General features: G+C 40.7%; 2 protein-coding genes across 8 annotated transcripts in view; one reads left to right on the top strand and one right to left on the bottom strand.

The window, feature by feature from the left end:
* Window positions 1-2,866, bottom strand: part of armc8 (armadillo repeat containing 8) — a 133,500-nt gene extending 130,634 nt beyond the window's left edge. For 4 of the 6 annotated variants that reach the window (XM_073046877.1, XM_073046878.1, XM_073046883.1 and 1 more), the window contains exon 1: window positions 2,252-2,354. In XM_073046877.1, coding sequence (XP_072902978.1) covers window positions 2,252-2,344 — 93 coding nt within the window. In that variant the 5' untranslated portion in view covers window positions 2,345-2,354. Of the gene's footprint in view, window positions 1-971; window positions 1,126-2,251; window positions 2,355-2,702 lie in introns of those variants that run through there. The other 2 variants (XM_073046880.1, XM_073046881.1) reach the window with 2 other exon arrangements.
* On the top strand, window positions 2,798-27,966 carry dbr1 (debranching RNA lariats 1). 2 transcript variants are annotated; one of them, XM_073046884.1, is made up of 10 exons: window positions 2,798-2,933; window positions 3,177-3,272; window positions 4,739-5,067; window positions 5,456-5,580; window positions 6,046-6,126; window positions 6,505-6,590; window positions 10,019-10,243; window positions 21,045-21,125; window positions 26,125-26,270; window positions 26,736-27,966. In XM_073046884.1, exons 3-10 carry the CDS (start codon window positions 4,871-4,873, stop codon window positions 27,418-27,420), a joined length of 1,626 nt encoding a protein of 541 aa, XP_072902985.1. In that variant the 5' UTR covers window positions 2,798-2,933; window positions 3,177-3,272; window positions 4,739-4,870; the 3' UTR covers window positions 27,421-27,966. The 2 variants fall into 2 exon arrangements, with proteins under 2 accessions (XP_072902985.1, XP_072902986.1); XM_073046885.1 differs by lacking the exon at window positions 3,177-3,272 and having other exon boundaries at window positions 2,818-2,933.

The raw sequence follows: 27,966 nt of genomic DNA, 5'->3' as shown, positions 1-27,966 counted from the left end.
TCCATGACAGGTAAAGCCCTCCCCACCATTGAGCATACCTACAAAAAACATTGTCACAGGAAGGCAGCATCCTTCACCAGGGACATCCACCACCCAGTTCACAGTCTCTTCTCACTGTTGACATTAGGAAAAAGGTACCGGTGCCTCAGGACTCACACCACCAGGTTAAGGAACAGTTATTCCCCTCAACCACTAGGCTCTTGAACCAAAGGGGATAACTTCAATGGCCCCATCACAGAAATGTTCCCACAACCTATGGACTCATATTCAATGACTCTCTAGAAAACAACATCACATAAATGTACCCTTCAGCCCATCTAGTCGATGTTGAACCATTTTAACTGCTTACTCCCATCAACCTGCACTGGACCATAACCCTCCCTCCGTGTACCTATCCAAACTTCTCTTCAATGTTGAAATCAAAATTGCATGCACCACTTGCGCTGGGAACTCATCCACACTCTCACCATTCCCTGAATAAAGAAGTTTCCCCTAGGCTACCACCCTTAACCCCTCTAGTTGATGACCCACCCAACTACAGTGCAAATAGTCTGTTTGCATTTACCCGATCTATACGCCTCATAATTTTGTATTCCTCTATCAAATCTCCCCACAATCTTCTACATTCCAAGGAATAAAGTCCTAACCTGTTCAATCTTTCCTTATAACTCAGGACCTCCAGTCCCAGCAACATCCATGTAAAATTTCTCTGTACTCTTTCAGTCTTATTTACATTTTTCCTGTAAGTAGGTGACTAAAACTGCACACAGTACTCCAAATTAGGCCTCACCAATATCTTATACAACTTCAACAAAACATCCCATCTCATGTACTTAATTCTTTGATCTATGAAGGCCATTATCCCAAAACTTTAGTTGTGACCCTATTAATGAATTATGGACCTATATTCCCAGATCCTTTTGTTCTACTGCACTCCTCAGTGTTCCAACTGATCACTGTGTAAGACCTACCTTGGTTGGTCCCTCCAAAGTGCAATAACTCGCACTTGACCGCATTAAAACTTCATCTGCCATTTTTCAGCCCATTTGTCCAGTTGGTCCAGATCCCACTACGAGCTTTGACAGTCTTCCTCGCTGTCAACTACACGTCCAATATTAGTGTCATCTGCAAACGTCCAATATTGATGTCATCTGCAAACTTGCAGATTCAGTTTACCACATTATCATTCAGATCATTGATATAGATGACAAACAACAACAGACTCAGCACTGATCCCTGCAGCACTCCACTAATCACAGACCTCCAGTCAGATGCCATTATCTACTACCGTTCTCTGGCTTCTCCCACAAAGCCAACGTCTAATCCAATTTACACACATAAAGCCCCAATTACTACCCCTAATCAGTCCCATCTATCTGGTCCTTTAGAATACTTTCCGATAACTTTTCCACTACTGACGTCAGGCTCAGCGGCCTATAACTTCTTGGCTTATTCTAAGAACTTTTCTTAAACAGTGGAACAACGTTAGCTCTCCTCTGGTACCTCACCTGTCACTAAGGATGATTTAACTATCCCTGCTAAGGCCCCTGCAATTTCTGCACTTGCCACCCACAGAGTCCAAGGAAACACCTTGTTAGGCCCTGAGGGTCTGTCCACTATGATTTGCCTCAAGCCAGCAAACACCTCCTCCTCTCTAATCTTTACAGGATCCATGAATTGTTGCTGCTTTGCCTCACTTCTATAGATTCGGTGTCCATCTCCCGAGTAGATAAAGTTACAAAAAATCCACTTAAGATCTCCCCTATTTCTTTTGGCCCTACGCATAGATCAGCATTCTGATTTCCAGAGGACCAATTCTGACTTTGCAATCCTTTTTATCTTAACCCTTGGGATTCTCCTTCACCTTGTCTGCTAGTGTAACCTCATACCTTCTTCTAGCTCTCCTGATTTCTTAAAGTGTTCTCTTGCATTTCTTATACTTTTCTTAAGTACCTCATTTTTCCCTAAGTAGAAAAGTTAATATATTTCTAGATGTAAAATTTGTGATTTATTTGTCTCTGAAGTGAAAATGGGAAACACAAGTATCTCTGCCGTTCAATAAGAATTTGAATTATTAGTTATCCCTCTGTCCCAATTGGAATATACTTTGATCCAAAAATCCGAACCTGACCTTGAATATGCACAAGCATCCAAACCAAGCATCCACTTCGAAGATTAGCAATTGTCAAAATACATCTTCCTCCAACTAAATCCAAACAGCGAAACCTTTATACTGATACTGTGTTCTTACGTTTAATATTTCCAACTCATGCCATCGCCCTCTCAGGTCTCGCTCAGAATCCTGTACTGCTGTGTTGTCCAATTTTCCTAAATACTCCTTCATAGAGTAATTCCTACATTATAAAATAATCCATATGTGAATAGATTGTCTGTTCCGATAATTGCAACTAAAAGCAATGTCTCACAACACATGTGAATGCCATGATATAGATAAACCCCTAGTGCTGAAGCAGGCCAGGGGTCAGACTATCCCTGCTCCAGCTCAGCCAGTAGTTTTAAGGAGAGGGGCTTTCACTGTGAACTGCATTGGGCCTAATCCGAGAGCTGCAGAGTCGAAGAGTGAGCAAGTTACAGCGTAGCTGAACCCCAAAACGCCACCCGCTCTAACTCCCAGTTGTCAGCTGCCGTCGAAGAAAAGGGAAAGGGGGCGTCAGAGTGGCGGTGCGGGGCCAGGTACTCACCGAGAGCACACTCATCCGCATCGGAGCCTCCAGCAGGCACGCCATCTTCAGCAGCCGCAGCGCAGCCGCATTCCGACCGTCCGAGCTCCGGGAGTGGGGGAGGGGAGGGGAGGGGAGCCGCGCCGCGCCGCGCCGCAGTCCCGTCTCTCGTGCTCGAGAGGCTGGAGCCGGGCCCGGCACTGAGAGTGCAACGGCACCCGCACTTTCCACACTATACAAACCGAGTTCACGGTGAGAGTCTGCGACAAAACAGATTACGTAAAATTTATTTCTTCGTAGTTTCGAAACGCTCTAAGTCTCTCAAAAGTTGAGTTGAAATACTTAGATTTACTTTCTCAGTCGTTTCGAATGATATAAATATTTGCATTGATACTGTTTTACACTATGATTTTGTCTTTTAAAATATCTATTGTATCTGACGATTTATCACGTTTTTTAATATTTATTTTGCTTTTGTTTTCTTTTCCACGGTAGAAAGTATGACACAGAGAATTGGGTTGAATTTACTTGAATAATGACGCATGCGCGGTGATGGGTACGGCCTAGTCTCCAGGCGGTTTGCACAGACAGGTGAGCGGCCTCGGGCTGGTCCTCAACTTCGCGGAGTTGCACTTTGAAACTGCCTCTAACACCTTCAGATTCTTTTGCGATGAAAGAAAATCTTTGATCTCCAAAGAACCTGAAGCCGTAGTGGGCCAGGTAGCCACCGGACTGTACCCCTTGTTGTTGTGTTTCCTCCTGTCGCCTCCGCCGGCCCTCGGTACCTCCGCACTCTTCAACTCCAACAAGTGCAAATAAATGCCGATTTTGGATTGAAATATAATCGACGACGTAAAATTTGAAGTCTTTTGAAGCGGGAATTTGCAGCCTGTGAGACAAGAGAATTCTTCTTGACCTTATTTGTCGAGACAGTATCAGAGCTCCGACGAGATTTCTCGTAAAATCATGTACATCTCATTGAGGCCGCTTGTTATTAAGTTCCATATGCAAAAGACTGCAATGTTATTAGCTTATTTCAACTTAATATGAATTTAACCGCTGCCAGCTCACCAGCTTAATTCTCTGATTCGAAATGAGTTAAGAAACTTAGCATTTCTTTTATTCTGAGTAAAGACCTTGTAACACAAAATGTATCTTGCTAGAAGTAAATAATGAACAATGTAGATACCTGAGCTAACTAGTGTTCAAAGCGCTAACCAACAGGAAATCTAAAACACTCGAAATAATTAAGTTTCATTTAATGTCAAAATATTTTGCTTAGTTCAGATGGAATGACAGTTTATGTTGACAGCTTTTTCAGTGAGTTGCCTGTCTTAATCAGACATATCCCTTAAGCATTATGATTCCCTTTTTGTTCAGTCTAATTAACCTGTGACTAGCTATACAGTCATTGAAGCTCAAGAAGTCTTATCTCTTTCTGAAGTAAGACTGACTGCTCATATATTATCTACTTGCATTTAGAACCTCAAGGTTCATTGAAGTACATTTAACTGGACTATAGATCTTAAAGATTTATTGTTTCCCTGTGGGGTGTAAGTAGTATCTGAATCATTTCCCACAATTTGGATAAAGCTAACTGAACAGAAAATCAGAAACTTACACCCATCATCAACTGGAAAAATAGTAGTGTTTTATTCTTCAAAAGAAAAATATTTAGCAACATTTTGGTTAATTTTGTGTAGTTTTGCCAATTTATAACATAGTTGATGAACGTAAGACAAACCTTTAATTGTTTCCAGTATTTAGGGCTAGCTGTGAATTACTATATTCCAATTGAGTTATTAAATTATGTGTGAAGATTGTAGTCGTTGTTTAGTTTTACAAGTAAGATGTAACAAACAGTAACAGTTATATAGATTTCACCATCTGAATTTAAACTAGTATCATTAATAAAAATCAATTTTAAAAGTCTTTTGACATATTACAGCTATTCTGCTTGCTTATAGCCATATGTTCTTCACTGTGCAAGAAAAGTAGTAAAACTGTATCTTATATTCCTGTAACTTTAATGAATATTGCCCTCTCTTTAATTTCAGAGTCTCTGATAGCTTAATTGGGTCAGTACACTGAGACATGAGCGTGCATAAATAGGGCCCAGGAAGGGAGAGTGCTCATAAAGACACACAGCTCTTTGGAACCTGTAGTGCAAGCAGTTGCACGCTGTTAGAATGAAGGTAGCAGTAGAAGGTTGCTGCCATGGTGAACTGGACAAAATCTATGACAGTATTCAGTTTTTGGAGAAAAAGGACAATGTTAAGGTGGACCTCTTGTTGTGCTGTGGAGATTTTCAAGCAGTCAGGAATGAGGCTGACATGAATTGCATGGCTGTACCCACTAAATACAGACAAATGCAAAGTTTCTACAAGTAAGTGGGTGTTCAAGGTCATTATTTCATTTCATCACTTGTTTTTCTTTGTCCTAAACAAATTATAATTGTTTACAAATTAATATTGATTTCAATCTTTAATCTGTTTTCAAATGTTTGCTGTACTTAATATTAACACTAATTTCCATCATAATATAAACACTTAAATTTCTATACAATGTTTCTAATGTGAGGAAAATTGTGAAATATATATTTTACATGTACTTATGCAGGTGCATATATGTAAATTATGTAACTAAATTCTTAAAAGGAAAGAATGTAAAGCTGACGATAAAGATGCCCATCTTCAAGAATGTATAACTTAAATTATTGCATACTATGTTCTGTTTATGAGGTGAAATGATTTTTGTTGAATTGTTAAATATAGATACTATTCTGGAGAAAAGAAAGCTCCTGTTCTCACCATCTTCATAGGAGGCAATCATGAAGCATCTAATCACCTCCAGGAGTTGCCATATGGAGGATGGGTGGCACCAAACATTTACTACCTAGGTATTAAAGTAACATCTTCAAGTATCAGTATATTCAGCAATAAATATAGACTTCTAACCTGTTTTGGCTAGTGTAGATTTTTTTGTAATTGGACAATTACACAAAATTTTGTCATATTCCAGACTAATGTTCCACTTACATTTCTTTAAAAAGCATACAGTTGTAATCGGGTTAAAATTTTCCAAAAGAAAATTTACTATACTATCTGATCCACTAGAACTGTGCATGTGATACATTGTAGAATAATGACATTTTGGCATACCAGTGCATTTATGTTTTCTATCACTTTTATATAAGACAATTTGAATAAATAAAGCAGCTGATATTTTCCTTGTTACAAGCTAGGAATGTAAAGTTAATGATAAAGTTGTACATCTTCAAGATTTATTTACCGTTGCAAATGTATTAAACGTATGTACTGTAGGTATTCACCTCATGAAAAGTAAAATGTTTATTTATTACTAGGATATGCCGGTGTGGTGAAATATCGTGGTGTACGTATAGGAGGACTTTCTGGTATTTTTAAACCACATGACTACAGAAAAGGTAAATTATACAACTTACCAAAACACTGAATCTCATCTGAAAATTGCCATAACTTTGGCCCAAAATAAAAGTCTTGCTCTTTATTTCTAGAGAGCAATTTTTATTTAACACAATTATCATTCTTATCATTAGATTTGTTAGGTACTATGTTCCAATCAGTAGTTTCAAAATTAATATAAAATCTAATCATTCCAATTACTGAAGTTTCTGAGAACTTTATCAGTGACCTTGTTTCAGGATAGGCAGCACTAGAATTTTGTGGTATATTGAAAATAAAACTTGGCAGCACTAGAGTTTTGTATATAAAATAACACTTGTATTTAAAAATATTGATTTATTATACATTAAAGCCCTTTGAATTTTCTTTATTCTTTAAAGGTCATTTTGAATATCCACCATATAATCAGCAAACTGTGCGGAGTGCATATCATGTTAGAAATATTGATGTCTTCAAACTGAAACAGGTCAGTTAATATGGCTATTGTTATTTTAAATACTTGATACATTTAAAAAAAAATACACTTCACTGATTTTGATTCTTAGTTCTCTGCATCTAACTGATTTTGAACTAAAGCCCAACTATTTCAAATAGCAACCATGTATTACAGATGGGATGTTGATCAATAGGTGTGATCCACTTATAGCACAACACAAACCACTTGAAAAGATCCATTTTACAGGTGCCCTTAATATTACTATTACATGGTACATTTGTAGCAAAAATGTGTCCTGAATTCATTCCTGGTCCATTAGGCCTGACCGTCACATCCTCTGGCTAGTTACAGTCGGCCCTCCTTATCCGCGAGGGATTGGTTCCGGGACCCCTCACAGATACCAAAAAACGCAAATGCTCAAGTCCCTTATTTAGCCTGTCTCAATGCAGTGAACCTTAGGACCCAGCGGAACCCCAGACCTTATTTAACCTGTCTCAGTGCAGTGGACATCAGGACCTGGCGGTGGAGCACTGAATCCGCAGTGTTTCTGTTCATGAAAGTAATCACAATCACAATTGAAAATAAAGTGGAAATAATAAAGCGATCGGAAAGAGGTGAAACGCATTCGGTCATTGGAAAAGCGTTAGGCTACAGTCAGTCAACGATCGGAACAATTTTAAAGAATAAAGTGAGAAAGGCTCTGCCCCGATGAAAGCTACAATTATTACTAAGCAATGCAGTGGTTTAATTATTGGGTTTTTGATCCTCCACATCAACCAAGCACAGATGGAGAGCACGCTACGGAGCGATCTGTCACTGGGCCTGGTGCTGAAACATACGTTCTTAAGTATTTTATTTACATAGAAAGGTAAAATATATACTAAAACAAACGTTTGACAAACTGACGCTAAATAATTACCAGATGTACCTGTTCTTAGTACCTGACTTACTTAGTAGGAGAACTTCCGATTTTTTTCCGATCCCGATCCACAATAACCTACGTACATCCTCCCGTATATTTTAAATCATCTCTAGATTACTTATAATACCTAATACAATGTAAATGGTATGTAAAATAGTTGTTATACTGCATTGTTTAGGGAATAATGATGAATAAAAAGTCTGTACATGCTCAAGCAACAAGTGCTGGAAGGGCATTTCCAGGTTTTCTCAATTCGCACATGTGGAACTCACGGATAAGGAGAGCCGACTGTACTCACTAAGCAGATGATTCTCTCTTCAATTTGGCATCTTACCTGTAGTTGAGTTGTATTGAACTTGCTTATCTGTTGCCAAATAAGTAGCAATTCAAAGGAACAAGTGATGCTAGTGCTAATCAAGGACAAGGTGGTAGGTTTGAATATGAGGAAAATATTTGGTATTTTTTTAAGGTTGTCCTTTATGCCATTTGAGAACCTGGATGATGGATATCCTTTTTTAAAAAAAAATGTTCGAGGGGTTAATTTTATTGTCAAAGTATGTATGTACAATACAACTCTGATATTAGTCTTCTCCAAGTAGCTATGAAATGCAGAAAACCCATGGGAGTTGTTGAAAGAAAAGACATCAACTCCTCCCCCCTCCACACAAAAAAAGGGAAACAAAGCTCACAAATCCCCACCCCCATACAAAACTACTAACAGATCGCCCACACGGAAAATGGCAGCTGAGCATCAAAACCCCCAACCCCCTCCCTCACAAAATATGAACAGTAAAAGTACAAAAAGTAACATATCGCCCACCTGCCTATCCGCAACAAGTAAGAAAACACAAAGCTGGAGGAGACCAATATAAAGTACAGTTCAATAATTACATTAATATCTCAGAATATCAAAAACATCCTTGCGACAACATTCAAGCAAAACGGCCGCTCAAATTTAGTCCTTCCATGAAAAGCAACTGACAAGCCAGGTCTGAACTCCGCCAACCTGGCTACTGCCCGCCATCACCCCGTGGCCTTGGTTGGGAGCCACTGCTGACCTCTGCATTCGTCTCAATGATTCAATCTTCCTTGACGCTTCAAAATGGAATCATTCATGACCCCGCTTCCCGTCTCTGGTCTTTTCCATGAGGCAGCTCGTGTTCTTGGTCCTCTTTGGACCCCATCTCTAGTCTTCTCCACGAGGCAACACGTATTCCCAGTTCTCACTGAACACAGCAGAGCACTAGACCATACGATTGAATTCCATACTGCACATCACAACTCCAACAGTTTCCATAATACAATCAAGACAAAAAGAACAAGCAGAAGAGAACATGAAATAATTGGCTTTTTGAAAGATGTCACTCAAGGTATCATTGTTCGCTGGCGCCATATTTGATGATGAATACTGGTTTCCTGAGACAGCGCTCCGTGTAGATGTGCTCAGTGGTGAGGAGGGCTTTACCTGAGATGGACTGGGCTGTATCCACTACTTTTTATAGGCTTTTCCATTAAAGGGCATTCACGTTTCCAAACCAGGCCATGATACAACCAGTCAATATATTTTCTAGAAGTTTGAAGCTTACAGAAGTTTGCCCCAAGTTTTAGATTACAGACCAAATCTTTGCAAATTTCTAAGGAAGTAGAGACGCTTCCGTGCTTTCTTCGTAAAGGCACTTATATGCTAGATTCAGGACGAATCTTCTGAAATGATAACACAAATGACTCAACCTCAGGACTGGCTCCAGTTTCCACTTCCTGAAGTCAGTAATTAGCTCCTTGGTCTTGCTGACGTTGAGTGAGAAGTTGCCTTGGCACCTCTCAGCCAGATTTTCGATCTTCGTACTACATGCTAATTCGTCACCATCTTTGATTTGGCAACAGTCATGTCGTCAAAATACTTAAACATGCCATTGGAGTAAGCTGAGACTTGCCTACTTGATCCACAAATTTAATTTTATTTCAAGATAGTGGGTTGTTTTCTTCCATTTTCCATCAATTAAAAAAAAATCTGCCTGAACGTGACAAGTCAGGTCTGGTATAGATTGAATTTCAAAGTATAAAATTGCTACTAATTCAAGATGCACACCCTTGAAGGGCACAGGGTTATTTCAGTTAGCAAAATTACTGATTTACTTAGTGAACTAAGACATTTTAGATTTAAATCAATAACTAAATCTACATTTAGTGGTCTACAACTTTTGCTGCATAGGTTTCAATCAAGAAGTTTTCATAAGCAGTATGCTAAACTTGATAAATTATTTTCAGATATGACTGCAATACAGTCCAGCATGCAAAGAAAAAAATGAATGACAAGCTTAACAGGTGGAACTCTCAAACTGTATTTGATCTTCATAATGCAGATGTCCATTCCAAATAACCTGGAGAACTGTCCATTTTTTAAAAAAGTCCAATGTAAACTTTTGTTTAAGAGAATAAAGGATTAGTCATAAACTGGCCTGATGACTACTTGTTCTCCATTAATTGTAGTGATAAGTTTAAGTAATTTTCTCATTCTTGTTCCTTTAATTTTCAGTTAAGACAACATATGGATATATTCCTTTCACATGACTGGCCACAAGGTATCTATCATTACGGCAACAAAAAACAGCTTCTGAAAAGGAAGGCCTTTTTCCGCTCGGAGGTCGAAGCTAATACATTGGGAAGTCCTGCAGCTATAGAGCTTCTGCAGCATCTCAAGCCTTCCTATTGGTTTGCAGCACACCTACATGTGAAATTTGCAGCTTTGATGCAGCATCCGGTAAGAGATGGGGTGGAATAATATAAACATGTGCCCTCACTTAATAATTCACTTACTACAAATAGTAATGACCGTAAGATACAGGAGCAGAAGTGGGCCATTCGGCCCATTCAGTCTGCTCTACCATTCAATCATGGGCTGATCCAATTCTTCCAGTCATCCCCATGCCTCTGCCTTCACCCCATATCCTTTGATGCCCTGGCTAATCAAGAACCTATCTAGCTGTGCTTTAAATGCACCCAATGACTTGGCCTCCACAGCCACTCGTGGCAACAAATTCCACAGATTTACCATCCTCTGACTAAAATAATTTCTCCGCATCTCTGTTCTACAAATAACCATATAACAATTACAGCACAGAAACAGGCCATCTCGGCCCTTCTAGTCCGTGCCGAACGCTTACTCTCACCTAGTCCCACCAACCTGCACTCAGCCCATAACCCTCCATTCCTTTCCTGTCCATATACCTATCCAATTTTTTTTAAAATGACAATACCGAACCTGCCTCTACCACTTCTACTGGAAGCTCGTTCCACATAGCTACCACTCTCCGAGTAAAAGAAATTCCCCCTGGTGTTACCCTTAAACTTTTGCACCCTAACTCTCAACTCATGTCCTCTTGTTTGAATCTCCCCTACTCTCAATGGAAAAAGCCTATCCACGTCAACTTTATCTATCCCCCTCATAATTTTAAATACCTCTATCAAGTCCCCCCTCAACCTTCTACGCTCCAAAGAATAAAGACCTAACTTGTTCAACCTTTCTCTGTAACTTAGGTGCTGAAACCCAGGTAACATTCTAGTAAATCTCCTCTGTACTCTCTCTATTTTGTTGACATCTTTCCTATAATTCGGTGACCAGAACTGTACACAATACTCCAAATTCGGCCTTACCAATGCCCTGTACAATTTTAACATTACATCCCAACTCCTATACTCAATGCTCTGACTCATAAAGGCCAGCATACCAAAAGCTTTCTTCACCACCCTATTCACATCAGATTCCACCTTCAGGGAACTATGTACCATTATTCCTAGATCACTCTGTTCTACTGCATTCTTCAATGCCCTACCATTTATCATGTATGTCCTATTTTGATTATTCCTACCAAAATGTAGCACCTCACACTTATCAGCATTAAACTCCATCTGCCATCTTTCACCCCACTCTTCTAACTGGCCTAAATCTCTCTGCAAGCTTTGAAAACCTACTTCATTATCCACAACGCCACCTATCTTAGTATCATCTGCATACTTACTAATCCAATTTACCACCCCATCCAGATCATTAATGTATATGACAAACAACATTGGACCCAGTACAGATCCCTGAGGCACACCACTAGTCACTGGCCTCCAACCTGACAAACAGTTATCCACCACTACTCTGGCATCTCCCATCCAGTCACTGTTGAATCCATTTTACTACTTCAATATTAATACCTAATGATTGAACCTTCCTAACTACCCTTCCGTGCAGAATCTTGTCAAAGGCCTTACTGAAGTCCATATAGACAACATCCACTGCTTTACCCTCATCAACTTTCCTAGTAACCTCTTCAAAGAATTCAATAAGATTTGTCAAACATGACCTTCCACACACAAATTCATGTTGACTGTTCCTAATCAGACCCTGTCTATCCAGATAAATACCATCTCTAAGAATACTTTCCATTAATTTACCCACCACTGATGTCAAACTTACAGGCCTATAATTGCTAAGTTTTCTCTTAGAACCCTTTTTAAACAATGGAACAACGTGAGCAATATGCCAATCCTCCAGCACCATCCCCCGTTTCTAATGACATCTGAAATATTTCTGTCAGAGCCCCTGCTATTTCTAAACTAACTTCCCTCAAGGTCCTAGGGAATATCCTGTCAGGATCCGGAGATTTATCCACTTTTATATTCCTTAAAAGCGCCAGTACTTCCTCCTCTTTAATCTTCATAGTTTCCATAACTTCCCTACTTATTTCCCTTACCTTACACAATTCAATATCCTTCTCCTTAGTGAATACCGAAGAAAATAAATTGTTCAAAATCTCCCCCATCTCTTTTGGCTCCACACGTAGCTGTCTACTCTGATTCGCTAAGGGACAAATTTTATCCCTCACTATCCTTTTGCTATTAATATAACTGTAGAACCCTTTGGATTTATTTTAACCTTACTTGCCAAAGCAATTTCGTGTCTTTTAGCTTTTCTAGTTTCTTTCTTAAGATTCTTTTTACATTCTTTATATTCCTCGAGTACCTCATTTACTCCATGCTGCCTATATTTATTGTAGATCTCTTCTCTTTTTCCGAACCAAGTTTCCAATATCCCTTGAAAACCATGGCTCTCTCAGACTTTTAACCTTTCCTTTCAACCTAACAGGAACATAAAGATTCTGTACCCTCAAAATTTCACCTTTAAATGACCTCCATTTCTCTATTACATCCTTCCCATAAAACAAATTGACCCAATCCACTCCTAAATCCTTTCGCATCTCCTCAAAGTTAGCCTTTCTCCAATCAAAAATTTCAACCCTGGGTCCAGTCCTATCCTTCTCCATAATTATATTGAAACTAATGTCATTGTGATCTCTAGACCCGAAGAGCCCCCCAACACATACCTCCGTCACCTGACCTATCTCATTCCCTAACAGGAGATCCAACACTGCCCCTTCTCTAGTTGGTGCCTCTATGTATTGCTGCAAAAAACTACCCTGCACACATTTTACAAACTCCAAACCATCCAGCCCTTTTACTGTATGGGCTTTCCAGTCTATGTGTGGAAAATTAAAATCTCCCACAATCACAATCCTGTGCTTACTACAAATATCTGCTGTCTCCTAACAAATTGGCTCCTCCAATTCTCGCTCCCCACTAGGTGGTCTATAATACACCCCTGTAAGTGTTACTACACCTTTCCCATTCCTCAATTCCACCCAAATAGTCTCTCTAGACGAGCCCTCTAATCTATCCTGCCAAAGCACCACTGTAATATTTTCTGACAAACAATGCAACACCTTCCCCTCTTGTCCCTCAGATTCTATCACACCTGAAGCAAAAAATCCAGGAATATTTAGTTCATACCCCTCCTGCAACCATGTTTCACTAATAGCTACGACATCATATTTCCAGATGTCAATCCATGCGCTAAGCTCATCCACCTTTCTTACAAAGCTCCTAGCATTAAAATAAATGCATTTAAGAAATTCTTCACCTCCTCCTCTCTGTTTATCTCTAACGGTGCAAACAACTTTACTATCTTCTTTTTCTTCCTTCTCCCATACATCTGTTCCTACATTCTGGTGTCCCCTCCCCCCTTGTATCTAGTTTAAATCCACTGGAGCCTCTCTAGCAAACCTACCTGAAAGAATACTTGTCCCCCTCCAGTTTAGATGTAAACCGTCCCGCCGGAACAGGTCCTACCTTCCCTGGAAAACTGCCCAATTATCTTTGCATCTCTGTATTTTGAATTCTCTCCCTATCTAAATAACAGTCTGCCTGTTTATTCCTTCCACCAAAGTGCATGTCCATACACTTTCCAACATTGTATTTCATTTGCCACTTCTTTGCCCATTCCCCTAAACTATCTAAGTCTCTCTGCAGGCTCTCTTTTTCCTCAATACTACCAGCTCTTCCATCTATCTTTGTATCATTGACAAACTTAGCCACTAATCCATTAATCCCATAGTCCAAATCATTGACATACATACATGATACAAGCAGCAGTCCCAACACTGACCCCTGTGGAACTCCACTGGTAACCAGCAGCCAGCCAGAATAGGATCTGTTTATTCCCACTCTGTATTTTGCCAATCAGCCAATATTCCACCCATGCTAGTAACTCTCCTGTAATTCCATGGGCTCTTATCTTGCAAAGCAGTCTCATGTGCAGCACCTGTCAAAGGCCTTCTGAAAATCCAAGTACACCACATCTATTGCATCTCCTTTGTCTACCCTGCTTGTAATTTCCTCAAAATTGCAGTAGGTTAGTCAGGCAAGATTTTCCTTTCAGGAAACCATGCTGGCTTTGGCCTATCTTGTCATGTGCCTCCAGATACTCCGTAATCTCATCCCTAACAATCGATTCCAACAACTTCCCAACCACTGATGCCAGGCTAAGAGGTCTATAGTTTCCTTTAGAAACATAGAAAACCTACAGCACAATACAGGCCCTTCAGCCCACAATGCTGTGCCGAACATGTACTTACTTTAGAAATTACTAGGGTTACCCATAGCCCTCTATTTTTCTAAGTTCCATGTACCTATCCAGAAGTCTCTTAAAAGACTCTATCATATGCGCCTCCCCCACTGTCACCAGCAGCCCATTCCATGTATTCGCCACTCTCTACGTAAAAAATTTACCCCCTAACATGTCCTCTATACCTACTTCCAAGCACCTTAAAACTATGCCCTCTCATGTTAGCCATTTCAGCCCTGGGGAAAAAGCCTCTGACTATCCACACAATCAGTGCCTCTCACCTTTCTGCTGCCTCCCACCCATCTTAAATAGCGGGATAACATTTGTAATTTTCCAGTCATCCAGTACAATGCCAGAATCTATCAGTTCTTGAAAGATCATTGTTAATGCCTCCACAATCTCTCCAGCTACTTCCTTCAGAACCTGAGGGTGCATTCCATCAGATTGAGGAGATTTGTCCACCCTCAGACCATTAAGCTTCCTGAGCACCTTCTCAGTCATAATTTTCACTGCACATACTTCCCCTCCCACACACTCTTGAATGTCTGGTATACTGCAGATGTCTTCCACTGTGAAGACTGATGCAAAATACACATTAAGTTCCTCTGCCATCTCTGCGTCTCTCATTACAATATCTCCAGCGTCATTTTCTATTGGTTCTATATCTACCCTCAACTCTCTTTTACCCTTGATGTAATGGTTGTTGTTTGGGGTGTTATATTGAAGTGGAAAATAAACGTCTGCTAACACCATTTTCAAAGCCAACTGATTGGTTGCAGGAAAACAAGAAATGTAGTATTTAGGATTCATGCATTTGCTGAATGGGAAACCTTAATCAAGCAACTGGAGGGAGGAATGCATTTTTAACTATTGGCTGTGCTGGTATGGATCACGATTTAAATTGATGGTTGATGTTGCTGTGTTCGCTGAGCTTGGCAGTTAGCTTGCAGACAATTGACATTGCCAGTCAATGGTGGCGTCCTTGGTGTACAGTTGTTGGTGTCTCTGGGAGTGCTCGCATTTGTATAGATCCCTGTTCGCTTGCCTCCATTCTGATTGTCTACCCCCTTCAGTTGACCTTTGAACTCTATTGCCTCATTTCTTTGGCTCTTAGGGGTTCATAGATGGCGTCTATTTCAATATGTTTACGGAGTTATCAGAAGAGAACCACGCTCCCTCTCGAAAACCAAAGTACAGTCGGCCCTCTTTATCTGTGAGGGATTGGTTCCGCGACCCCCTGCAGATACCAAAAAACGCAGTTGCTCAAGTCCCTTATTTAACCTGTCTCAGTGCAGTGGACATTAGGACCCGGCGCAGCTCTGAATCCGCAGTGTTTCTGTTCACGAAAATGATAACGATTGAAAATAAAGTGGAAGTAATAAAGCGATCGGGAAGAGGTGAAACGCCATCAGTCATTGGGAAAGCATTAGGCTACAGTCGGTCAATGATCGGAACAATTTTAATGGAGCATGTGAAAGGCCCTGCCCCGATGAAAGCCACAATTATAACTAAGCAACGCAGTGGTTTAATTATTGAAGTACATACGTTTCTTAAGTGTTTTATATGCATAAAGGTAAAATATATACTATATATTAAGAAAAACGTTTGACTAACTGACGCTAAATAATACCGGATGTACCTGTTCCGACTTCAAATCCCACTTAAAGATGGACTCAGGAACGGAACTCATTCATAACCCAGGAACTGCCTGTACTTTTAAATCATCTAGATTTCTTGTAATACCTAATACAATATAAATCCTATGTAAATAGTTGTTATACTGTATTGTTTAGGGAGTAATGACAAGAAAAAATAGTCTGTACATGCTCAAACAACGAGTGCTGGAGAGAGAACTTCCAGGTTTTCCTGATCCGTGGTTGGTTGAATCTGCGCATGCGGATAAGGAGGGCCGACTGTACCAGTAAAGACAACTGACAAAAGCATTGAGGTGTACAGGGTCACTTGTGGAGACTGCAGCAAGAACTATGTCAGCCAAACAAGAGGTAAACTCTCATCTCATTTACGGGAACACAAACTGGAGGTACGGAGACATGATCTCAGTACATGAAGACGGAGAAGGACACCACTTTAATTGGAACACTGCGGCGGTTCTGGCTCAGGCAAACATGAAGCAATTGGGAGAATTTTTAGAAGCATGGTTCTCTTCTGATAACTCCATAAATAAACATATCGAAATAGATACCATCTACAAATCCCAAGCTCAGCAAACACCTCAACCCAAGCTGTCAATGTTCACCACCAGCCTAAACTTAATGTTACCCTCAGTTTGTTGAAGAGATCAGGGTAATGCGTAAATTAGTATCAGCAACAGACTACTCCAGTGTGCTGTGTTTTCCAAGATGTTGATAATAAGAAATATTACTTTGCAGAATAACTTTGAATTTTTAGCAACTTGGTGAAATTTAGAAGGAAATCGGCTTCTATTACCCGGTTTAGCCTAACAGTGGTTGAAGTTGATTTGTAAGCCACCCAGCCATGCTTAACTGCCACCTGGATTTTGAACCTCCAAAATGGAAAGAAGTGGAGAAGGCAATCAGATGGGCAGGAGCAGCTTCTGCTCCCATGCCTGATGGAGTACCATATAGGCTTTATAAGAACGCATTGAACATCTTGCAGTTTCTCTGGCGGTCCATGAGGGTAGTGTGGCAGAGGTGGATAATACCCAAAGCATGGCGAAGGGCTGGCAGTGTCCTGACGCTAAAATAAAAGGATGCAGAAAACATTGGTGAGTTTCGACCAATCTGCCTTCGGAACATTGAGAGGAAAATCTTCTTTAGCATAATGGAAACAGAGGCTGGCCAGCTACCTGAAGAGAAAAAAGTACAATGACATGTCTGTACATAAAGCAGGAATTCGAGGGTTCTCTGGAAGTTTGGAACATACAAGCGTGATATAGCACCAGCTCCAAGCAGCAAGGAAGGACAAAAGAAATCTCGATGTGATCTCCCTGGACCTCGCCAATGCATTTGGCTCAGTTCCCCATGCACCACTCTGGGAAGCATCTGACTTCTTCCAGGTACCAGAGCCCATCACAATGCTGGTAACATTGTACCTTCAAGACCTGCAATCGTGCTTCACAACAGCAGATTTTACCACAGCTTGGCAGAGACTGGAAGTAGGCATTATGGCAGATTGCACTACATCACCCCTGGCCTTCACAGTGGCCATGGAGGTCATCATCAGGGCTTCAAGATGGGTGGTAGGTGGAAAAAGAACAAGTGTTGGACTTCGTTGTCCCCCCCAATTAGGACGTACACGGAGGATATAAAAACACTGACCACTACTTCAGCGTGCACCGAGCGACTGCTTGGAAAGCTGCAGGAAAACATCAAATGGGCCAGAACGAAAATCAAATCCAGCAAGTCACAAAGCAACTCCATAGTCAAGAGAAAGCTGAAAGACAAAGTTCTTCATCGGTGATGATCCAATTCCAACAGTGTCTGAACAGCCTGTCAAAAGCCTGGGTAGATGGTACAATTCCAGCTTCATGGACAAAGAGCAGGTGCAGCAACTAAAGCAACACATCGCCAGTGGCCTGGATAACATCAAGGCAATGCTGCTGGAAAACTGAAATTCCGGTGCTTACAGTTTGGACTTCTACCCTAGATGATGTGACCAGACACTGTCTATGAGGTCCCACTAACAACCATGAAGAAGCTCGAGCGAACCACCAGGTTGTTCTTAAAGAAGTGGCTCGGTGTCCCAAGGTCTGCCAGTAACATCAGTCTCTATGGTAAAGGAGTCCTTGAACTACTTTTCACTGGCTTTACAGAAGAATTCAAGTGTTCTGAAAGACTCTCATGACAAGACTATCAGGTAATGTTTCACAGACCTTATCAACTGGGTGGAAATGGACCCCAGCTGATGTAATGCGGCAAGCAACAGCAGTCCTTGGGCATAGAGACATTGTGGGGCAAGTCCAACAGGGGAAGGGTGGCTTTGGTTTGACAGCAAATGGACCCACCTGGCACAAAGCCACAATTCCAGAGCGAAGGAAGATGGTTGTCAAGGAAGTGTGATGACAAAAAGAGTCAGTCAGAAGTGCAGAGGCAGTCTCCCTGGCAAAAATGGATGCAGTGGGAAAGAAGGAAAATCAGCTGGAAAGACATATAAGAGATGGAAGCAACCAGAGTTGGTTTTCTCATATGATGTGTTTCCCTCACAAAAAATCCACACCAGTCGATTGCAGAAGACCCAATTTGTTCCCTGTACCCAATCCGGCAACCCTCAAGCATATCCTGGCAAGCTGCAAAACCAGCCTTACACAAGGCAGATACACATGGCGTCACAACCAGGTCTTGAAGAGTCTGGCAATCAAGACTAAGAGGATAGCAACCAACTCCTTTATACAGAAAATAATAATAAAGCATAGACAATAAATGTCAGTTTCACAAGAACATCAATGGACAGAGAATATTTAAAATTGGACAGAGCCAAATCTCATTGTAGATTTGTTACAAGTATACATAGATCCAACCTGATACAGCCCAATTTTTAAAATAACTACACCTGTTGGAAATATGGAACAAAAACACAAAATACTGGGAACACACGGTGGAGCAGGCTGCATCAGTGGAAAGAAACGTTTTGGATCCAACACCCTTCATCAGACATCCAAAGCTTCTCTTTTCTATACATGCTTCCTGACTTGCTGAGTGTTTCTCACATTCTGTTTTTTTTTTAATGTGGAATAAACCAGCTAGATTTTGGTCTGTCTTCGTTCTTTTTTCTTGGAGATATGGGCACAGGTGCCGAAGCAAGTATTTGTTGTTTATTCCAAATTGCCCTTAAAGGTAGTGAAACCACCATATTAACCTGCTGCAGTTCCTCTGTTGAGAGTACTCCATCAGTGTTCTTGAGTTAGGAGTTTCAATCCCGTGATAATGAAAGCCCAAAGATACAATTCCAAATTAGCTTGCATCTTGGAGGGAATCTCAGGTTATGGTGTTCAATTGCTTGCTGAAAGTTAGGGAAAAGCTATTAAAATAGCCTGGGTAAGTACCGTAGATTCCGGACTACAGAGCGCACCTGATTAAAAGCCGCTGGCTCTAATTTTAGAAATAAAATCAATTTTTTACTTGTACAGGCCGCACCGGATTTTCGGCCGCAGGTGTCCCACGTTGTAATATGAGATATTTACACAGAAAGATATTACACGTGAGGATTTTTTAACTTTTAATTAAATCCATATGGTAACAAACAAATATATATTGCAAATGCTTTTTTTCGAACCGTGCCTGTAATACGGCTACTTTTAAATATACATACGTATCGGTAACACAAATTACGTTGCATATACTTTTTTACTGAACAGCACGAACAACATTCCAATATCTCCTAGCGACTGGTAAAAATATATATACTGCAGCCTACCAGGAAAAGTTATTGATCGCCTTTAACTTAAAAGCAGCGTTTTCGCTCGGGTCTGATGAGCTCGCGTAACGCGATCGGGTTTAATCGGGTCTAATGTGCTCGGGTCTGATGAGCTCGCGTAACGCGATCGGGTCTAATCGGGTCTAATGTGCTCGGGTCTGATGAGCTCGCGTAACGCGATCGGGTCTAATCGGGTCTGATGTGGTCGGGTCTGATGAGCTCGCGTAACGCGATCGGGTCTAATCGGGTCTGATGTGGTCGGGTCTGATGAGCTCGCGTAACGCGATCGGGTCTAATCGGGTCTAATGTGCTCGGGTCTGATGAGCTCGCGTAACGCGATCGGGTCTAATGTGCTCGGGTCTGATGTGCTCGCGTAATGCCCCCACCTTCCCGTTTATCACAAACCGGTATCCCACAAGACGCGGCGAAACCGGGTGTGACGTCATAGCATCCCGGGATGTAGTACAGAAAACAAATATAGTTAAAACACTTCTAACTTTAACTAACAAATGAATTACTAAGCAAAAATATTATAAACTAAGTAACTGCCATAAAGGCAGCACAATGCTTTTCTTCGAGTGTTTTCCATGTTGATGAGGGTGAGTACAAATGACTGATTTACAATAATTTAATTGTGAAAGTGCGCTTGATTTATCGTACAATTTCATTGGACCTCTGTGAACTACTCATCAATTTTATTGGTCTACTGTTACGAGGCAAAATGTTTACGAGGCGGCATGGAAAAAAACCATGTATTAGCCGCTCTGGATTAAAGGCCGCAGAGTTCAAAGCTGTTCAAAATGTGGGAAAAAAGTAGCGGCTTATAATCCGGAATCTACGGTAACTGTAGTGCATTTTGTTTATAGTATACTCTGCAGGCATTGGAAGCAGCCAGTGGAGGGATTGACCATGGTGCTAATCAGTGGGCTACATAGCCCTGCATGTTGCTTAGCTTTGACTTGTTGGAGCTTCACATTCAGCAAATGGCGAGTATTCTATTACACTGTTAATTTGTGTCTTTTAGATCTGGAACATTCGAGATTTCAGGAATTAAGTTGCTTACTACATGATGCCCAGCCTCCGTTTTCAAATAGCTATGCTATTTGTATAGTTAGTCCAAATGAGGTTCTGGATAATGGTAACTATAGATGGTTGGGTCTTGAGTTGATAATGCCATTGAATGTCAAGAAGTTAAATGTTTTCTTTTGTTTTCTTGCAGAAGAGTGATGATGAGCAGCTACCAAAGGCAACAAAATTTTTGGCTCTGGATAAATGCCTTCCTCACAGAGATTTTCTACAGGTATTGTACAATACTATATTATTGTAAGTTTCAATATACCAGCAGTCCAAAGGCTTGAAACAATCAACCATTAGAAAGACCCACATCTTTCCATTTTTGCTATTTTTAAAAAATGGGTAAATTTAAGTGTTCATGTGTCCGTGTTCAGAATGTCAGAAGTGAAATGCAATATAGATGTAAAGTTTATTGAGGCAGATTATGCTGGGCCCAGTTCGCTGCTCAGTCTTGCCTCCAGTGGTGTCCAGTTTCAGAAGGCCAGTTTAACTGACTTTGAAAACCCGAAGATGTCATACAGTCATAGAAAAGTACAGCACAGAAACAGGCCTTTTGGCCCATCTAGTCTGTGCCAAACCATTTAAATAACCTACTGCTATCAACCTGCACCGGGTCCATAGCCCTCCATACCCCTACCATCTATGTACCCATCCAAACTTCTCTTAACTGTTGAAATCAAGTTTGGATACATCACTTGTGTTGGCAAGTTGTTCTACACTCTCACAACCTTATTCTCATGATTAGAAGTTTCTAATCATGTTCCCCTTAAACTTTTTATCTTTCACCCTTAACCCATGACCTCTGGTTATAGGCCCACTCAACCTCAGTGGAAAAAGTCTGCTTGCATTTACCCAGTCTGTATTCTACATAATTTTGTATACAGGTCTCCCCTGCTTTACAGATGTTCGCTTTACGCCACTTCGCTTTTACAAAAGACCTATAATAGTAACCTGATTTCACATTACAAAGAGGATTTTCACTTTTACGAAAATTTTTCCCATATAATGTTTCTTCACTTTACGCCATTTCGGCTTAAGAAAGGTTTCATAGGAACGCTCTACCTTTGTAAAGTGGGGGGCACCTTTATCTTTTATCAAATCTCCTCTCTATCTTCTACATTCCAGGGAATAAAGTCCTACTATATTCAATTTTTCCTTGTAACTCGTCTTCCAGACCCAGCAACATCCTTGTAAATTTTCTCTGTACACTTTCAATCTTTTTTACATCTTTATTGTAGGTAGGTGACCAAAACTGCACACAATACTGTACACCAAATTAGGCCTCACCAATGTCTTTTACAACTTCAACATAACATCCCAACTCCTGTAATCAGCACTTAGACTTATGAAGGCCAACATGCCAAAAACTTTCATTACAGCCCTGTCTATCTGTGCTGCCATTTCCAATGAATTATGGACATGTATTCCTAGATCCCTTCGTTCTACCACATTCCTCAGTGCCCTGTGTAAGACCTAGAATCAACTCCTGCCTCAGCAAGGGCCTGGACCCGGACCCACTGCAATTTGCCTACTGCCACAATAAGTCTACAGCAGATGCAATCTTAGTGGCTCTTTACATAGCTTTAGATCAGCTGGACAATACAAACACCTATGTCAGGATGCTGTTCATTGACTATAGCTCAGTGTTTAACTGCATCGTTCCTACAGTCCTGATTGATAAGCTACAGGACCTGGGCCTTGACCTCTCTCTGCATTTGGATTCAACTTCCTAACTGGAAGGCCACAATCTATGCAGATTGGTAATGTCTCCTCCTCATTGATGATTAGCACTGGAGCATCTCAGGAAAATGTACTTAGCCCACTGCTCTACTTCTATAAACCCATGGCTGTGTGGTTAGGCATAGGTCAAATGCCATCTATAAATTTGCTGATGATAGAACAAAGTGGAGAGAGGTCGCACAGGAGTAAGATAAACCAGCTAGTTGAGTGGTGTCGCAGCAACAACCTTGCACTCAACATCAGTAAGACCGAAGAGCTGATTGTGGACTTCAGAAAGGGTAGGATGAGGGAACACAAACCAATCCTCAGAGGGATCAGAAGTGGAGAAAGAGAGCAAAGTCAAGTTCCTGGGTGTCAAGATCTCTGAGGATCTAACCTGGTCCCAACATAGTGATGTAGCTATAAAGAAGGCAAGTGTTACGTATCCCTCTTGCACTCAGTCAGACCCCTCCTTCCTTAGCGGTGTCTCAACCAACTGAACACAAACGTTTAGAATTGTCTCCTTTTCCTTTTACCCTTTTCGGAACAAAACAATTAGCCGCCACATGACCAGGCTTCTTACAAAAGTGACATGTAAAGCTGGAAAATTTTCCTTTTGACTGCTTTCCTTCCTCCTTACTTTTGTCACTAGTTCCCGACTTACTTTCTAGTTTAACCTGTGGGTTATCCTTGTTATCTCTCTTACTCTTGTGGTAGCTCCTATTCGAGAAAAACTTAACCTTATGGGTTAAGGCATACTCGTCTACTAACCTAGCAGACATGGAAAGGGTCGTAGCCTCTTTCTCCTCCAAGTATGTCCTTATGTCAACAGGGACGCAACTTTTAAACTCTTCAACCAAAATCAACTCTTAAGTTGTTAATATTCTCATCCGCCCCTTTTGAGGTACACCAACGATTGAAGTACACCTGGTTTTCACGGGCAAATGCCACGTGTTTGGTTCCAAGACTTCCTCAAATCTCCAAACTTTTGTCTGTATGCCTTTGGAACCAATTCATAAGCCTTAAGCACAGCATCTTTCACTGTGTTATAATTGTTTGCTTCTACCAGAGTCAGGGCAGAATACGCTTGCTGAGCCTTCCCCTTAATCACACTTTGTAACAGAACAGCCCACTGATCCCTTGGCCATTTCCAATTTTGGGCCACTTTTTCAAAATGCAGGAAATACTTCTCAACTTTGGTTTCATCAAATGGAGGTACCAATTTAATCTCTTGGCTGGCATTAAACGGTATAACCAGCTCATCACCACGGCCAGGCACTTGATCCTCTCGCTGCCATTTCTCCTTCTCGAACACTCTGTTTTTCTGCCTCTTCTCTCTGCTTATCTGCTCTAGCATCACACCAATCACCGCTTTTCCACACTGCGAGCAAAACCCACCCTTTCGTGGGCACTCAAAGCTCATCCAATGTCTGTTTCGTCTGTCTTCTGTGTGTCTGTCTGAAAAGCCAGCTGACCTCGTATATATCCCAAACATGCTGAACGCCAGCTATCCATTATATAGCTCCGCCCTCCCATTACCATAGCGACTCACTAGCTGCTCAGTGCTCTCCCTGAATTAGTGTACACACCCTCACTCTCTTTTTAAAGGCATAGTCCATAATGAATAAACCTTAGAATCTCATCACAGCAAGACAGTGGGTATATTTCATTTGTAGGGAGTTTGAGGAGATATTGTCACTTAAAACACTCAAAACTTCTACAAGTGTACTGTAGAGAGCTTTCTGACAGGCTGCATCACTGTCTGGAATGGGGGGGGGTGCTACTGCACAGGATCAAAAGGCTACAGAAGCTACAACTCCATCGTGGCAACTAGTCTCCATAGTATCTATGACACCTTCGAGAAATGGTGCCTCAGAAAGGTAACATCCATTATTACGGGCCCCCATCTTATTGAGGTAGGAGGAAGGAAGGAGGTACGGAAGCCCGAAGGCACATACTCAGCAATTCAGGAACAGCTTCTTCCCCTCTCCCACCTGTTTTCAAAATAGACATTGACCCCATGAACACTACCTTACTTTCATTATTTCTGTTTTTGCACTATTTTAACTATTTAATGTACACATATATGACTACTGTAATTGTTTTACTTTTTTTTCTATAATATTATCATGTATTTCATTGCACTGCTGCCGCTAAGTTAAATTTCACGACATATGCCGGTGACATTAAATCTGATTCTATGCTGGTTAGTCCTACCAAAGTGCAACACCACATACATGTCTGCATTTTCTCACGGATGCTGCCTGACCTGCTGAGTTCTTCCAGCATTGTGTGCATATTCTTTGATCCACAGCATCTGCAGTTGTATTTTCATGTCTGCATTAAATTCCAGCTGCTCCAGATCCTGCTGCAAGCTATGATAGCCTTCCTCTCTGTCCACTACACCCCCAGTCTCGGTGTCATCCAGATTATTGATACAGATGACAAAGAAAAATGAACCCAGCGCTGCTCCCTGTGGCACTCCACTAATCAGTCAGAGGCAACCATTTACTACCTCACCTTGAATGCCAAGCAACTGAACCACGTTGACCAATCTCCCATGCAGAACTTTGTCATATGCCTTGCTGAAATCCATGCAGACAAGATCCAGTGCCTTGCCTTTGTTAACTTTCTTGGTAACTTCCTCAAAAAGCTCTACAAAATTGATTAGATATGACCTACCACGGAACAAGCCATGTTGACTATCCTTAATCAGTCCATGTCCATTCAAATGCGCATATAGAGATAGATATGTCTGGTCCCTCAAAATATCTTCTAATAACTTTCCCACTATCGATGTCAGGATCACTGGCCTATAACATCCTGGTGTAATTTTAGAGCCTTTCTTGAACAGCAGAACAACATTGGCTATCCTCCAATCCTCTGATACCTCACCTGTCCCATAAGTGGAGCAGTTACAATCAGTAAAGTCTCTATAACATATCCTTAACCTAACTTAACACTGGCAAATATCTTTGAACAGTTTTTAAATGTCTTTGGTAGTTAGAATCATTTTAAAACTTTTCAAATACTTACATAATTTAAATATCCTTGAAATATTAGCAGATAATTAATGTTAAAGTAAAGTAGCTCAATACCTGGACTAACTTTTCCACAGGATCGAAGAAAGGAGGTGGGGGAGAGGGCTATGGTCTTTGATTGCCTGGTAAAAAGCTGGATGCACATTGTAGTGGGATTTGCAGTCCAGTTCGGTGGTCTACCACAGGACTGTGCTGAAAGGCTACATATAGAACCAGAGGTCATGTGTGCCTGTATCTGGCACCTTGGACTTTCTGCACAAGTGCATGTTTGAAACTTAGACCCTTTTAGCTGGAAGACTTGTCCCTCAAGTTGTTTTTTTTTAAAGTATTTTAAAAACTACTGCTTTCAATTGACATGTGAAGATAATGTTTTGTTAGGTTGTGTTTTAGGCATTTGGCTTGGTTTCTAATTTTGCTAAATTCAGGTTGCATTTTCAATAATTTTCCTTGCATCTTCTGATTTAGGTTGTGGAAATACAACATGACCCAAATGCTTCTGATCACCTGGAGTATGATTCTGAGTGGCTGGCCATTCTAAAAGCAACCAATGATTTGATTAACATTACACCTAAAACATGGAACATGCCAGAAAATAATAGCCTGTACACAAAGTAAGTGAATCTCAAATGTTTGTTTTTGGGGTTGGGGGGGGAGATCAGGTTTCCGAACTATGTATTTTACTTCTGAACATGTAAGAATAACATGAAATGTATGTATTTGGAAGTCTGGAATATGAGAAGCTGAAACAAATTGAATTTGAAGCGCCAGTTCACAAATGAAGAATTGTCTTTAAATTATTACTTTGACTCTTCCCTTTTGTAAGAGGTTTCCTCAAGCTTTGAACGCAGTGCATCTTGATCATTACTGCCTAAAATCAGGGACCTGATTTAAGTGCTAACATCTTGATTCTTGTATTTGAATAGAGTACACAGCCACTTGGAGTCTGAATTTTAATCTTACCTGATATAATGAGGTTAATAATCTGATTATTCAAAGATCTGTGTATGTGCTCACATTTTTACAATGCATACGTAATCTAAGATACTAAGTAACTGACTATTTCTGTTCTGATGCAGATGGGACTACAGTGTGTCTGAAGAAGACATAACAGAACTGTTGGAACAGCAAGGTCATGATCTCCAAATCCCCAATAATTTTAGTCCTACAGTCCCCATCTATGATCCAGCAAACCCACAGAGATCGAGAGAACCTGTCCATTTGATTAACCCTCAGACAACTGAGTTCTGTGCCACCTTTGGTCTCATTGATTTGAATGCCAAGGTGAAATCTATGGAAGACGAGGGCCTCATAGAGGGAGAAGAAGATGATATGGATGGCGCTGATAATTCAGAGGAGCCCAGCGATTATAACACTGATACTTCTGGACTTTCTTCCTCCATTAATCCAGATGAAATAACACTGGACGATGATGTTGATGATAATGGGGAGCTGAGCACACATTCCATAGAACCTTCCCCCGATCACCCGTTCACAGACTCATCAGCAAACTTCTCCGATGTGAGGGATCTCCCTGATTCTATGATTGTGTCATCTGATGAGACACAGGACTCTGCAAATGAGGAACTGGACAGATCAGGAGATAGCAGCATGACTGAGGGAGAAGGAAGGAGTACACGCACAAAGGCTGTGAAGCGAATTAGTAACGAGCATGAGAATGGAAGCAGTGGAATAAAACTAATTAAGAGGCGCAATCAGAGTATATACCACACAGATCTTGACAGAGATGAAGATAATGAGTAAAGAGATAAGTTTAAGATGTTGGACATCAGGAGCAGCAGCTTTTATGCACAGAGTTTTTAAGAATGACATGTAGGAATTAGAATATAATCAGCATAGGGTTTGTTTAAAAAATGGACATAGCTGGGCACACAATGTAGGAATACAATTTATTTTCAACAATAAAAATACATTTAATTCATACATTGGTCTTTTATTGGTTGATCTACATGTTAACAGGTAGGCAGTCTAAATCTTAAGGACATTGATTTTTTTTAAGGTGTTATTCCATGTGGAGAATATAGGTAATCATAGTTGCCATCTAATGCAGTATTTCCAAAAGCTTATACTTTTCAGATGAGTTTTAGCCTGGAGTTAAGGTCAAGGTCATGTTAAAACTTTTTTATTAAGGTCGTATACTAAGACTTAACAAAATATTAGTGTTTATAGAAACTGAATTTTAGTTTGTTTATTTTGTCTCGTGGTAAATCTCTGTCAATAAATGACTGATGTGCTTCCTCCATTACTTACAAAATGGTAAATATTCAAACAAAAAGAGCATTTGTGAAA

This window comes from Hemitrygon akajei, chromosome 5 (assembly GCF_048418815.1).
Source record: "Hemitrygon akajei chromosome 5, sHemAka1.3, whole genome shotgun sequence".
Taxonomy (NCBI): domain Eukaryota; kingdom Metazoa; phylum Chordata; class Chondrichthyes; order Myliobatiformes; family Dasyatidae; genus Hemitrygon; species Hemitrygon akajei.
Note: the sequence above shows the minus strand (reverse complement) of the source record. Positions and strands in the feature narration are given on the sequence as shown.

What these genes read in the sequence shown, in the direction of transcription:
- dbr1 (XM_073046884.1), top strand. Translation starts at nt 4,871, where the DNA reads ATGAAGGTAGCAGTAGAAGGTTGCTGCCATGGTGAACTGGACAAAATC. An exon ending in ACCAAACATTTACTACCTAG is followed by an intron (nt 5,581 to 6,045) that starts GTATTAAAGTAA and finishes ATTTATTACTAG; the next exon opens with GATATGCCGGTGTGGTGAAA. An exon ending in CTCACAGAGATTTTCTACAG is followed by an intron (nt 21,126 to 26,124) that starts GTATTGTACAAT and finishes CTTCTGATTTAG; the next exon opens with GTTGTGGAAATACAACATGA.